The sequence below is a fragment of the Myotis myotis genome, unplaced genomic scaffold, assembly GCF_014108235.1.
Source record: "Myotis myotis isolate mMyoMyo1 unplaced genomic scaffold, mMyoMyo1.p scaffold_m19_p_1, whole genome shotgun sequence".
NCBI classification, from domain to species: Eukaryota; Metazoa; Chordata; class Mammalia; order Chiroptera; family Vespertilionidae; genus Myotis; species Myotis myotis.
The window spans coordinates 48,658,820-48,672,672 of record NW_023416313.1 but is presented as its reverse complement, the minus strand read 5'-3'; the positions used below and the strand labels follow the sequence as shown (position 1 = coordinate 48,672,672).

General features: G+C 39.4%; 1 protein-coding gene across 1 annotated transcript; it reads right to left on the bottom strand.

Moving 5' to 3' along the window:
* Window positions 1–249: 249 nt before the first annotated feature.
* On the bottom strand, window positions 250–5,965 carry LOC118672015 (transmembrane protein 230-like; the record flags this gene model as incomplete). Its single annotated transcript, XM_036341740.1, is given in 3 exon segments — window positions 250–297; window positions 5,628–5,912; window positions 5,915–5,965. Coding segments are annotated over 3 exon segments (384 nt in total), but the record flags the coding sequence as incomplete, so codon positions are not given.
* Between the last annotated feature and the right edge of the window lie 7,888 nt (window positions 5,966–13,853).

Genomic DNA, 13,853 nt, shown 5'->3' with positions numbered 1-13,853 from the left:
TCCTTTAACTTTTTCTTGTCTGTGAAGCTCTTTATCTGACCTTCAATTCTGAATGATAGCTTTGCTGGGTAGAGTAATCTTGGTTGTAGGTCCTTGCTATTCAACACTTTGAATATTTCTTGCCACTCCCTTATGGCCTGCATAGTTTCTGTTGCAAAATCAGCTGATTTATTCATGTTTTTGGATTCTTTTTTCTTTTTGCTCTACTGGTTGGGTGTGTTTTGCTTTCTCATATTTCAAATAGTTGATCTGATTCTCAGAATCCTCTATTCTATTGTCAAATTCCTGTATATTATTCTTTATTTCAGTCAGTGTATGCTTAAATTCTGACTGGTCCTTCTCCATTTTTTTGGAGGTTTCTAGAAGATGCTTGAATAACCTTATAATTGTGGTTTTGAACTCTATATCCAGTAGTTTGCTTTTTTCCATTTCTTTCATTTGTGATATATTTCTTTGTCTCCACATTTTGGCTGCTTCCCCATGTTTGTTTCTATGTATTAGGTAGAGCTGCTATGTCTCCTTGAGTTGGTAGAATGGCTATGTGTAGTAGGTATTCCATAGAGTCCAGTGACTCAACCTTCCCAGTCACCTGAGTTGGGAGCTCTAGGTGCACCCCTTTGTGTGCTATGGGCACAGTCTTATAGTTGAGACTTGATTGCTATTGGTGTCACTGGGAGGAATTGGCTGTGGGGACCAGCTGTGACTATAGTGGGGGAGCTGCTGTGCAGGAGACACCCCTATAGAGCAGGACTTCAGTGGGGCTTTGGTACTCACTGAGTCTGCCATTTGAGTGTGTCTCTTATGGATGTGTAGAGTTGTAATCTGGTATGGTCTGACACTGACCATTGGGTACACTGGCTCTTGGGTCTCCAGGGAGGTGCAAAGTCAGCCATTGCCTGGGGCCACCCAGCAGGAGCTACAGAGAGATCTTCAGATTCTTCCTCTTTGTATCAGATTTGGAAGTGCTCAGATGAGGCCCAGCTGTGAAGCAAGGCAGGCTGGTGCTGGGGCTGGGTCTTGGGCATTTTATTGACAGGGTTGGCGCTCCCTGACCCAGCTGCAGCTTGTTTGACAGGTTTTTACCCTGAGCAAGGAAAGGCCAATCATATGCAAAAGCTGCTGCATGGGTGGGGTTGTAAATTGGATGAGGCGGAATCTTAGGGAATCACCAGGGCAGAGCAAACGGAAATGGCTGCCAGTCAGCCCTGCAACCAGAGAGGTTCCAGCACAGGAACAATGATCCCTGCCAGCACCTCTGTCTGGGAGAAAGCCATTCCTGAGTTCCTGTCCTGATGGCAGACAATCCAGTTCCTCTACGTATCTGTCTGGGTTCCCCAGAGCCTTGCCTGGGACTGGAGCTCAGAGGAAGCAGGACCTTGTAAGTTCAGTTTATGGTGCCAGCCTTTTAAGAGGAACAGCTGGGTCTCCAGCAGCCTATATGTAAGTCAGCCCCAATCCGCACTGCTTTTTACAGCCCATAGTTCTTATTGCCCGTAGGGACTTCTTTTCCCAGCTCTGGGACCCTGGGCTGGGTGTCTGGTGTGGGGCTGAGACCCCTTGCTCCTCTGGGTGGTCTCCACAGAGGTGATCTCCCTCCCGATTAAAAAAGCGGCACGCGTGGGTGTTGGACCAGCCCATCCTGTGCCTCTGTACTCCTACCAGTCTCTGTGCTTTCTTCTGTACTTCTCTAGTTGTAGGACTTCCATTCAGCCAGCTTTCCAGTGGTTCGAGATGTTGGTTGCTCTGTATTTTAGTTGTAATTTTGATGCGGTTGTGGGAGGTGGTGAATACAGGCATTTACCTACGCCGCCATCTTCCCCCTGTCTCTACCTTTCCTCTTAGAGCCAACCTATGTGCCTGCCATTTGCCGGTTTGCTCTTAGATCCAATTCCCATCTTTCCCTTGCTCTGCTCTGTATCATGGAAAATTATATTTTCAGGTTTGTTGGGTCAGTGGGAGGAACTGGTAGAAAATTTCTGGGCAGGAGAAGATAAGTCAGGTATTTCTCCTCTTGCCCTGTCCTGGGTGAGGCTCCTCTCCCATGAGACAGCTTTCTTCATGATGCCCAGATTCTGTATGATGGCCCCTACCTGGTCCTAACTATTCTAAAGCCATATGATCCTGGGCTCTGATGATGCCATTTCCTTACACAATTCCTCCTGCCCCAGTGTAGAAGTGGATTCCTGCTGTGGTCTTATTCCTTGCTTTCTGGGTTCTTTGATTACCTGTTTAATCAATCCCCCAACTTCAATTTTCTCTATTTTTAAGATTCAGAGTGATTTTTGGTATCTTACGAGGATCCAGACTGATATGACATATATTTTGTCTGGTGTATTCTGAGAACCCTAGGTGTTAAGTGATCAGTTTATAAAGTCTACATTTTCTGGCTCTTCTCCAGCCCTCTGAATTCTTTCCCCATAACTTTTTCTCTTGCTCTCTACTTGTCTGAATTAAAAAATTAATCTTTTTGTTCTATGAGAAGTCAAACTCATTGCATTGTTGTCTTCTCTGGTTAGAAAGCTTTGCCCAGGTCTACATAAAGGGCCTGTTCCTAAATCAACCAGATGTCTACCTTCACAGCTTCAGCGTATCTACTCTGATGCTCTTCTTCATTGGATTAGACTTGCAGTGGTTCTCAACCTTCCTAATGCCGTGACCCTTTAATACAGCTCCTCATGTTGTGGTGACCCGCAACCATAAAATTATTTTCGTTGCTACTTCATAACTGTAATTTTGCTACTGTTATGATTCGTAATGTAAATATCTGATATGCTATATGTGTCTTCTGATGGTCGCGAACCACAGGTTGAGAAGCGCTGGATTAGAGGATCAAGAGTTCCACAAATTAGCTTCTTTGCACCACCTGTTTCCAAAAGCAAATCTACACTTTCTTTTTGAGACTCTACTAGGGGTATTTAAGAGTTCTGTTTACTTTTACGATCCTTTGATAGCATAGGCCTTTGACATTTACACACCAGAAGGAGCTCTCAGGTTTCATGCAGGCATTACTAGTAATTGACACTATTCAATAGTTAAAGAAAAAAAATTTGTGTTTGGCTTATAATATTTTCTGGATGTATTGTGGAATGTTTTGGTCAAATGCCTTAGTTGGAGAACAGTAAAAACATTTGATAAAGCCCTTTTTTTTTTTTTTTAAAGTAGAGTATGTTGTGATTAGAGGAGGCCTGAAAGGAGCATATTTTGCCTGAGGGCCTACTATTAAATTTCCATATGTCTGGACCAACTCATTCTTTTAAAATGCAATTGCCCTTTGGAGAAGTCCCATCAGTCCTTCTCTGCTGGTGTAAATACTACATTTAACTTTCTTTTTAGCTTCTGGATAGATCAGATTTTGAGGACATGAGAGTTTAAAGGCAATAATAAATAAAAGTAGTGTTGGATTTTCAGGAACAGAGGCTCATCCAAGAAGTCTGGCTAGGCATATTGGTGTGTGTGTGTGTGTGTGTGTGTGTGTGTGGTGTGTTGTGTGTGTGTGTTGTGTTTGCATGTCCTTTGAGTGAGCAGCTGCCAAAAGGGTGGTGAGAAGAAATCAGTGCTTTTTTTAAATACCATTTTGTCCAGGTCTGTCTCTAGAGCAGGGGTAGGGAACCTTTTTCTGCCAAGGGCCATTGGGATATTTATAACATCATTTGCGGGCCATAAAAAAAATGATCAACTTAAAATTAGCCTGCTATATTTGGTCAAACATTTAACTAACTCACCCCTAATGCCTTGGCAGGGCCAGACCAAATGATTTCCTGAGCCTTCTATGGCCCGTGGGCCGGATGTTTCCCACCCACGCTGTAAGGATGGCGTCTTCTCCAGAGGAATAAACATTCTGGGCTGCGGAGGATGTGTTTTGTGTTATTGCCTCTTGCCCTGTTACTCTAAACAGAAATTCTGTTTGGAAATCATTAACTTTGATAAAGAACAACTTTCTAGAATGAATGGAATCATGTTTCTTGCCTTGTTTACACATTCCAGTGAACATATGTTCAGTAATACAGCAATTTACTCAAGTGCGTACGTGCTAATGAGTCATTGCTAGTAACTATTTAACTCTCATTCGTGGATTTACAGGTGCTGTTGGCTAATCTACTTGTCTAGGTTAAAAAACCCCAAAACTATTCTCTTATCTTTGATATGCATAAATAAAATTATATGTACTGTTTCCCATCTGGTGAAATCAAGACGCTATAATATCAGCAAGCTCCAAACTAGATGGCTCTTTCAATATCCAGCCTGTTTACTTTCAGGAAGGCTCTGTTGATAAAGCAATTTACATTCAACAGGCGCACTATGGCTCTAACAACGGGTGTGAACAGGGCAGTGGGGATGATCTATAGAATGCCATTTCATCGTTGCCTCCGACTGCCCAAGAGTTCTAAAGAAAATGCCATTTACAATTTACTTTTTAGATTTTTACATGTTTAATGGCTGTTCGCATTTTTTTTTTCTTCTGGAAATGAGTTCCATCCAGCTAGCATTCACGACTGTATTTTTACTTTTCTTACCACCGGTGTAGTAACTGGATGGAGAATAATGAGTAGATTTGTGTATACATTTTTGGTTTTTATCTTTCATGTTGGATTACTGAATTTTATATAATTGTTGATTTCTTTGCGAGGGAATCTCAGATATCATATAATCATTAAATTGCTTTCTGAAATATGTTTAAAGTTAACTTACTTAAGTGTAGGGTTTAAGATTTTGACAACTTAATTTCTTTTGAACATAAGTCACTTTTTTCAAGCTAGGAAACAATCACACTACGGCAGTCTAGTTCCCTAGGGACCTAGGCCAAATCTTGAGAATGACATCACAAATACAAGGTGCTAACAATGAGGTTATAAACTCTAACTAACTCTTATCTACATTTTCCCTTAGAAAACAGTCAAAAGTCCAGTCCTTAATGGCATGATATCCATTTTAATCTATAAAGGATAGAATTACCCAAATTATATGGTACCCAACCTAATGGTGAGCCAGATCAGAGCTAGACAAGGAGTGGTGAACAGAGAGTGTTAACATTTTGAAAACTTGCTCTGAGGTTTAAAATTCCTCATTACTCTTAATAAGAAAGCAAGTAAAAAATATTACAGATGCATCCACACTAATATTTGATTTTGCCAACATCTTTCACTGGAACATGAAGTTAGAGCACAGAGAGTAAGATACTTAGGTATTTTCAAAATAAATTACTTAGTAATAAGAAATTTGACTTACTGCATTCTTCCATTTGTTATAAGAACAAACCACCAATAAAGAAAGACTATTTAAAAGAAGTGCTCTACTTAAAAGGGTGGTGGCAGCAATACTTTCCACTTTCTCCAATTAACATTACTATCCTTCCACGATAGAGGTTCATGTGGAAAAACTTGTCAGCTTTCTGTCAGGGCTAGGAGATGAAAAATAGAGCATGCCCTAATTAGCTCATTGTAAACTCAGTTAACATCTTTAGGATAGACCCATAAAACCTGGCCATTGTTTTGTTAAACATCTGAAAACTGTAGAATTTCTTAGCCCTCAGCCATAGATTCTGCTCAGTATCTTAAAGCTGAGCTCAGTCCCACCTGACTGCTTCTCAGGGCTGAGGTGGGTACCAGTCATCAAGTCTGAATTGTCACGTAGGAGTGACCCCAGTAGCCTTTGGATGCATAGTAGTTGATAAGTAGGTGGTAAAATCCTGGCAGGAACACCAGGATGCCATGATCAGGACAGGACCTGCTGTTCTGCAACACCCCCTTTGCTGATATAGCCCACCAGCAGGAGGAGCCTATGATAATGAGAAAGGTGCCAATCAGAAACAGCACTGTAGCAAGTGCAATGGCCTTAAGTGGGATCTTAGGTGGGCTTTTCTTAAACTGAAGGTCAATGGAGCCTTCATCTGTGCTGGAGAGTCATGAGTATTTTTCACTTTACTATTAGGGATTCCAGTAGCCAGGTTGGTACCAGATAGCACCATAACACACTGACACAGCTACCATACAGAGCACCGCGCCAACTCACCTGCACACTGACAGCTCACTCATGGCACGCCTCACCCAATTCTGATTTTTGATATGTTGGGGTTTAGGACAGACATTATAGTGATTAAAGAGTGATGACAAATGGCATTTTAGTCACATAGCTGATATATAACCTGGAATTTGCAATATGAGGTAACAAGCACAATGACAAAATGCCGGTGTGCCAAGGTTAGTAGTACAATGTCATGAGTTAGTACATGGGTACCAAGTAAAGCGAAGTACCAAGGATAGTGAAAGAAAGGATGGAACAAGCCTGCATCCATGGTGATATTGTTGTACCACTGTGCTAGCCTACACTGCATTTTTCCTATTGTGATTTCATATTGTGGTAATTAAATGTCTCTTGCTTAAGGTTGTTTCTTGCAGCCAAAGCCATTCCTAACTGATCTGATGTCTCAAAAACCAAACTTCTCTTTCCTATCTTCCTTCTTGTTGTTCCTCTTATATTCATCAGGTAATGGCATCCACCAGTTGCCCAAGTCAGAATCATGAGGCTCTTTCTCACCTTTATCTCATTCATTCCCCTTGAGTATAGAGACTGTTTCTTGCTCATTCTTTTATTTCCAATCCGCAACACAATACCTTGTACACAGGATACTTAAAACATGCTTGTTGAACTAAATTAAATTAGAGTGACCAGGTTATTTAAAGTCACGAGTTAGTACACAGATACCAAGTAAAGTGAAGAGGATCAACTTGAGAGATATTTTATTTAGGCTATGTAAGGTTGATAAACTAGCCTTGCCCCTCATCGTAGAATATTTCTCCGCTGACTAAAATTCTTTTGTCACCCTCATTATATGTTTCTTTCAAATAGACATTGTTGGATTAGCATTTTTTTCCTTCTTGGACCCTTGTTTTTAAATTTTCCATGTTGAAACTCCTCTTTCCTGACATTAAATCAATACTATTAATTAAGGTACTGCCAGTGTTGCTCTTCCTACCTTTAATCTTGTAGAGACATTCTGCATCTTTATATTGGCTTTTGCTAAAGTCTGCTTTCTTCTTTTACACTGGTTGATGATATTAACCTTATTCTCAGAATCTTGGGTAAGTTTTCTGTCTACTTACAGAATAAGGATATAATGACAAGTGAAGGGGCTCACAATCTTGTAGGGAAATGGAGATAACACGAGATTTGAAGTGGGGAAAACTCTGGGGTTTGTGTAGCAGCAGCTCTTGTTCGTATGGTTTTAATGAAGTCATGAAACCCAATTAATTGTTTTATTACATTTACAGTGAGAAGCAGAATTATACCTACCTTGTCCACCTCACAAAACTGTCATGAGAATCGAGAGTCCTGTAAGCGTAAAGCTTGTATCATGTGTCTATTCTAGGATGCAGAGATTTGTACTTGAACCACATAGACTGAGCAAGATTATTATAGAAGGGGAGAAGATGGATCTCCAATAGGACAAAGTTTGAGCAAAGAATACATAAATGTCCAAAAAGCTAATTTATAGGATCCAGCCATATGAGACCTTTGATGCTTGAGGAAAGTTTCCAGTTGACTCTTGTCTACATGGTGTGGAAATTACTGGAAGAAGGATTGGGAAGGTAAACTGCTTTGACATATAAAAACTCTTGATAAAGCTCGAAGTCCTGTTTAGCTTTTCCCAGGATGGCCATATTTGACTAACTTCAGCATCCAAGGAGGGCTCCAAAGCAGCCCTCAGGTAGAGTAATTAGAATTGAAGTGGGGCCCTTGTTCAAACTTCTCATGTTACAAAAAAACTGAAATTCAATGAAGGGAAATGACTTGCTTAAATTCATTGGCTAATTATTGTATGATCAGGACCTAGAACTCAGGTCTCTTGGCTGCTGTGCTGAGAGATCAAGACATGTTACAATAAGTTACAATATATTTCCAAGTAATTCCCTTACCAATAAAGTTCAGGCACCAAGATATTTGAAAGATTTACTCTTTTGTTTTAAAGAAATAAAAGCAAATTCAAGGTTATCCCTATACTCATGTCCATATCCCTTACATTCTATCATTTCTTGAAGAAGAGAGAAAGCAGTGGGGGTTACAGTCAACCTGGGATACCCCATGAGAGTCTTTTGCATAGGTGAGCATCCGTTGTGTCTCAACAGAGTAAGTTTAAACTCCGCAATGTCAGATCATATGATGCTCAAGAGAACCTCTGAGCATCTGCCTTCTGTAATTTTCTTTTTCCTTTAAAGGGAAAAAATGTGACTTAATTTTCCCTGGACACAATGTTGGATGAAGGAGGACAATATGCTTAAGAGGCATCGGCTACTTTTTATTCTCTCTTGTTTATCTGGAGTCTCAAATTTCATTGGATATTTTTGTTACAAGTTTCTGCATACTTGCTTATTAAATTCATTCATACCGTCATTTATTAACAAATATTAAGAGAGTCTATATGTGTTAGACACATAGATTAAAAAGATACAGATTACCCAATAAAGGGATAATTTGCTAATGTTTATGCTTCTAACTTTTAGGTTCCAAAAGTGAGTAGAAATGGTTACTTTAAAAAAATAGCACTGGAATAGCAGTAAGACTCTGGTGTGCTATTTGGTGATGAGCCTTCATTGGCCAGCTGTGCTGTAGGGCACATTAGAGCACTTAGTGGAGCTGAGTGCATTTAAGTGGTCATTCAATAAATATTGGTAATGATGGTGATGATGATGTTAGTGATCACAGTGACAAGGATGAAGTAACCATGGCACCTTGCAATTTGTGGTAAACAATGGCAATTACATAGCAACGCCTGTGGTTGTCTTCCAGACAAGTGCCTGAAAATATTAATTAACTGGAGAGGCAAAGTCTCATAGTAACAAGCAGGCTTCAGTCAGGCAAACAGTGGAAATCAGTATTAGGTGGATGTCTGGAATAAACCATTTAATGTATGAATTACAGTGTTTCATGGTACATCTCCAAAGAGGAACTTGTTGGGAGAAAAATATCTTTGGAGAATTTCAGGATGAGGTTAATGTGGTCATGAGAACTGGACAGGGTCAGTGTGGACTCTAGTGTTTGAATCAGTAGCCATTAAGCTATAACTTTGCTGAATGATGATTGCATTGGATCCCAGTGGTCCCATGGCTGTTTTGTTTTGTTTTGTTTGTTGCTTTAGTTACTCTGAGGCCATGGGTTATTGGTAATGGAACTGTGAGTCAAGTGCAAAGGGAGAGTAGCAGCTCTAATAATGTGGCTGATGAACCTGGATCTGTTTCCATCTCACATTATTTGTCGTAGTGATAGATGAATGAATGCTTGCTTCTCTGATTACTAAGTTAATAGAATCCTTGGCCAGCCCACTAGATGCAGATATTATACACAAATCTATAAAGTCTTATATAATGTGTTCTGACATGGCATTTTCGCTAAGTCCATTTTCTCTTCTCTTCTTTTACTTTCTTTTCTTTTTTCTCTCCTTTTAAAAAATATTTTTATTGGTTTCTGAGAGGAAGGAAGAGGGAGAGAGAGAGATAGAAACATCAATGAGAAGAGAAAATCACTGACTGGCTGCCTCCTGCAGGTGCTCCACTGGGCATCAAGCCCACAACCTGGGCATGTGCCCTTGACCAGAATCAAACCTGGGACCCTTCAGTCCACAGGCCAATGCTCCATCCACTGAGTCAAGCCAGGTAGGACAAGCCCATTTTATTTATATTCTAAATTGTTTTGAATTTAGAATATAAATTCTAAATTCTACTTTTGAATTTAGAATATAAATTCTAAATTCTACTCTAAATCATATGTCAAACAAAACACAATCATTTGTTATGAATTTATCTTAAATCTTAGACAAGAACCCATTCTTTTCAGAATTGAGCCTTTGGAGTATTTATTTCAAATTAAGACTTGAATAAAGATGTGAAACATTATCAGTATTGATTTTGTTACTTGCTATATCTACCTTCTGTGGGGGCAGCTTAGCCTGGGCTAGTGAAAGTGAGGGGTGGAGACTGAAGAAGCAGGAAATGGTGAGTTTTGTTGGGACAGGGCTGAAGACACAAGCTGAAGTCTGTATTGATGTGGAGTTAACTCAGTGGGCTGACAGACAATGTAAATGGGTCCAGGCTTCTGTCAGTAGGAAAGAGAAGAATGACTAAGTGCAAATTAGAACATAATACTGTTTAACACTCCCCCCCACACTCCTCTCCCTCCCCAGGAAAAGAAATAATTTTACAGTTACTCCATGTGTCACCATACCTCAGGTGCCCAGACCTAATCCAATCAGCTCCAATAGCTGCTTGGAGAAGGTAGCTAGTCTTCATAACAATTTAAGGTGGGGAGTTTTTACCCCTTTTCAGAGATAATTATTCTACTTAATAAAACCCTAATATGCAAATTGACAGAAATGTAGAACGACCGGTTGCTATGATGCACACTGACCACCAGTGGGCAGACACTCAATGCAGGAGCTGCCCCCTGGTGGTCAGTGAGCTCCCACAGGGGGAACGCTGCTCAGCCAGAAGCAGACTGCTGGCGAGGGCAGCTGCGGGGGTGGGAGCCTCTCCCACCTCTGAGGCAGTGCTAAGGAGCAGCAAGGTGGGCAGTGAAGAGCAAGGGGTCCCAGACTGAGAGAGGGTGCAGGCTGGGCTGAGGGACAGACCCCTCCCCAGTGTACGAAATTTCATGCACCAGGCCTCTAGTAGTAGATAAGAGACTTTATAAGTGCTTTGTATGAATGATTATCTTATTTAATCCTCAAAACACACTGTGAGGCAGGTTGCATTTTACATTTGAGGAAACTGAGGCTTAGAGATGTTATGTCAATTGCCTGAAGTTTCACAAGTGCCCAAATAGTCTTCCCCAAGAGCTGTTAATATTGCAAAGCACATCATAAAGGTATGAATGATTTAAGACTTGGAAGATATGTTATGTTCATAGTCTTTACTAATATATTCAAAAAGGAATTACAATATAGCTATCATCATAAGACTACTGACTCTAAGGTAGCAGGCCACTTATTATTCTTCCTTAGCCAAAGACAAGCACCAAGACATCCAAAAGGTTTTGGAACTGTCTTGTCAAATTCACATACAAAATATTCAAATAGGATGGAGGAGTAGCTACTACATTAAAAGTCTGTGTGAACACATAATAATACCAACAAGCAGGACTTAGAATTGATGGATTTCTTGAAGATAAAATATGATCGAGATTTATCTATCATGTCACATTAATTTCCATGGCACTAAAGTATTTCATTGTATGAACATTTCACACTTTATTTATTCATTCTACTTTTTATGAAAATGTGTTGTTTCAAGTTTAAGAAGTTTTACTCTTATAGTGATTTTATAAACATTATGTCATAAATGCATAAATACAAGAGTTTTTTTTTTTAATGTGTATTATGTAGGGTATAGGTATTGATGGAATGTGAGGTTGGAAGTCGTTTCATTTTCCTCATATGGATTTCAAGTTGTAGCAAGCATCCTTTCCCTACTTCTATGAGTGCTATATCTATAGTATGTCAAATGCCATATATAAATGAGCCCATGTCCATAGATTTATTTATGTCTTGGGGCATCAGTACAATATTGAGTCTTCCAATCCATGAACATAGTGTATCTTTCTACTTATTTATATCTCTCTTGACTGTCTTTGTTTTTTGTTGTTGTTGTTAATTCTCAACTGAGGATATTTCTTCCATTGATCTTTGGAAAGAGTGGAAGAAAGGGGGAGAGACACACAGAGAGAAACATTGATGTGAGAGAGACACATCAATTTGTTGCCTCCCCCACACACCTCAACTGGGGCCAGAGATCAAACCTGCAACAAAGGTACATGCCTTTGACTGGAATTGAATCCAGAACCTTTCAGTCTGAGAGCCATCGCTCTCTCCACTGAACCAAACTGTCTAGGCCCCCTTAACTGTCTTTCAGAGAAGACTTACAAATTTCTCTATCAGAGGTACTGCACATTTTGTTTCTCTGGCCCTATGGGATGTCAGAAACACTGCTGAACCCCTTAGCTGCCTTTTCTGGATTGGCCAACATGCTTTTAGCAAAATACCAGACTCATACCTTTAGATTACTATTTTCTTGTAGGTCATGGCCCAGTAATTCCACACTCTCTTTTTAGCTTTTTGATACTTTAAAAAACATGATTTATATATTTTCCCCTGATATTTTAGTTTCCTTCTGGAAGAAAGTTGGCCCAAATTACCCAGTTTGCCACCTCTGGAAGGAAGTCCTTAGATCTTTTTGTACTTGCATCCTCTACATCTTTCAATTTTTCTCCTCTTCCTTTCCCCTCTTTTATGTTTTATCTCTTTTGCACAAAGTTTCATATTATTCTTTGCTTCTTCCTGTTTGCTTCAAAAATTTTCAGCTTCTCTGGTGGCCTCTTCTTTTTCCTTTTCTTTATATTTTAATTCAAATATAGCATATTTCATGATCAAGATAAACAGAAATGAGCTTGGGGGAAGCTAAGAACATTAGCTCATCCCTCAAGACAACCCAAGAACAATCTCACCAAGATTCAGCCATAAAGCACATTAACTGATGTTCATGATTCAGATAAAAACTCATAGAGGAAAATCAGGAGACAGTGTGAGAGAGCTTGGCTTCAGATTAAGATAGACTTTGACTTTAGTCTCTCTCCACCATTTTATACTTGAAACATGGGCAGATTTAAGGATTGAGATTAATTAGTGTAAGTTGACCTCTTTTCCTACTTTTGCTTAGTTAATAGATCTAATAGTTTGTCCATCTGAGATGCACAACTTTCCTGATGCTTTTTATATTCCACAGTGGATGGAAGAGTTTAAATTTTTTAAAAAGAAAATCTCACTGCAGATTACTTTATGTGAAGTCCTCATAGGTGTTAATGGACTATTAGATGTTTCAGGTTCTTGGAATTATTTTGAAGTTTGAATTGACTAGTTCTCTGGATTGGCTGATGGCACCACATTAAGTAAATATCTGTTCTTTGCTGTTTCTTTGGTTGACACTAGAAAAAAGAGTTATGGTTTTGATGAAGGAGGCTTCTTCCTGGCAGAGCTCACTGACTATTAATAACAGACAATTTAGGGTGATAAAGAGGAGAGGGCTTTTGAGAGATTGATATTTGGGGAATTGAAAATGATCATAGCCCTTGCTAGAGAGGTGTATCTCAATTTACACAAAAGATCAATTTCTCAAAATTTGTATAAGCATTAACTTTTAATATGTATAATCACATTAAAATTTCTCAAAAGGTCTTACTATGTAATGAAACCTGGTTGTGAGCCCTTTCTTTTGTAAAGTGAAAAATGTTCTCTTCTTATTTTTACAATATCAAATTTTATTAAAATAAATGTTATATGGATTTGAAATGTAAACTCTTAAAAATATACTTGCAGTATAAATGTAGTACTCATTTACCAAGAAACAGATTTTTCTAAAATAGACCAGGATTAAGAAGTAACATACTGTTCTAGCATATATAGATTTTTTCTAAATAATATATTTTAAGTTTAAACTTTAATTGATTGGGTGTTTAGTTCTCTTTCTTTTCCTTAATATAGTAGTTAGTTTTCAAATCTGAGAGCTCCTGCATTTGCTTATTTTACTGTCCGATCTGTACATATCCACAAGAAACACTGATGTCATTATCCTATATTATAAAGAGCTAATATGCTAATTAGACTGGACAGCAGAACGACCTTCCAGAACGACCAGTGGGCAGGGCCGCGGGGCCAAGAGGGCCAAGGCAGCTGGGGCTGTGAGGGCTGAGCCCTTTGCACGAATTTCATTCATCAGGCCTCTAATCTATATATAAAAGTGTAATATGCAAATTTATCGGACAGCAGACGACTGGTCAGCGATGATGTGCACTGATCACCAGAGGGCAGACAC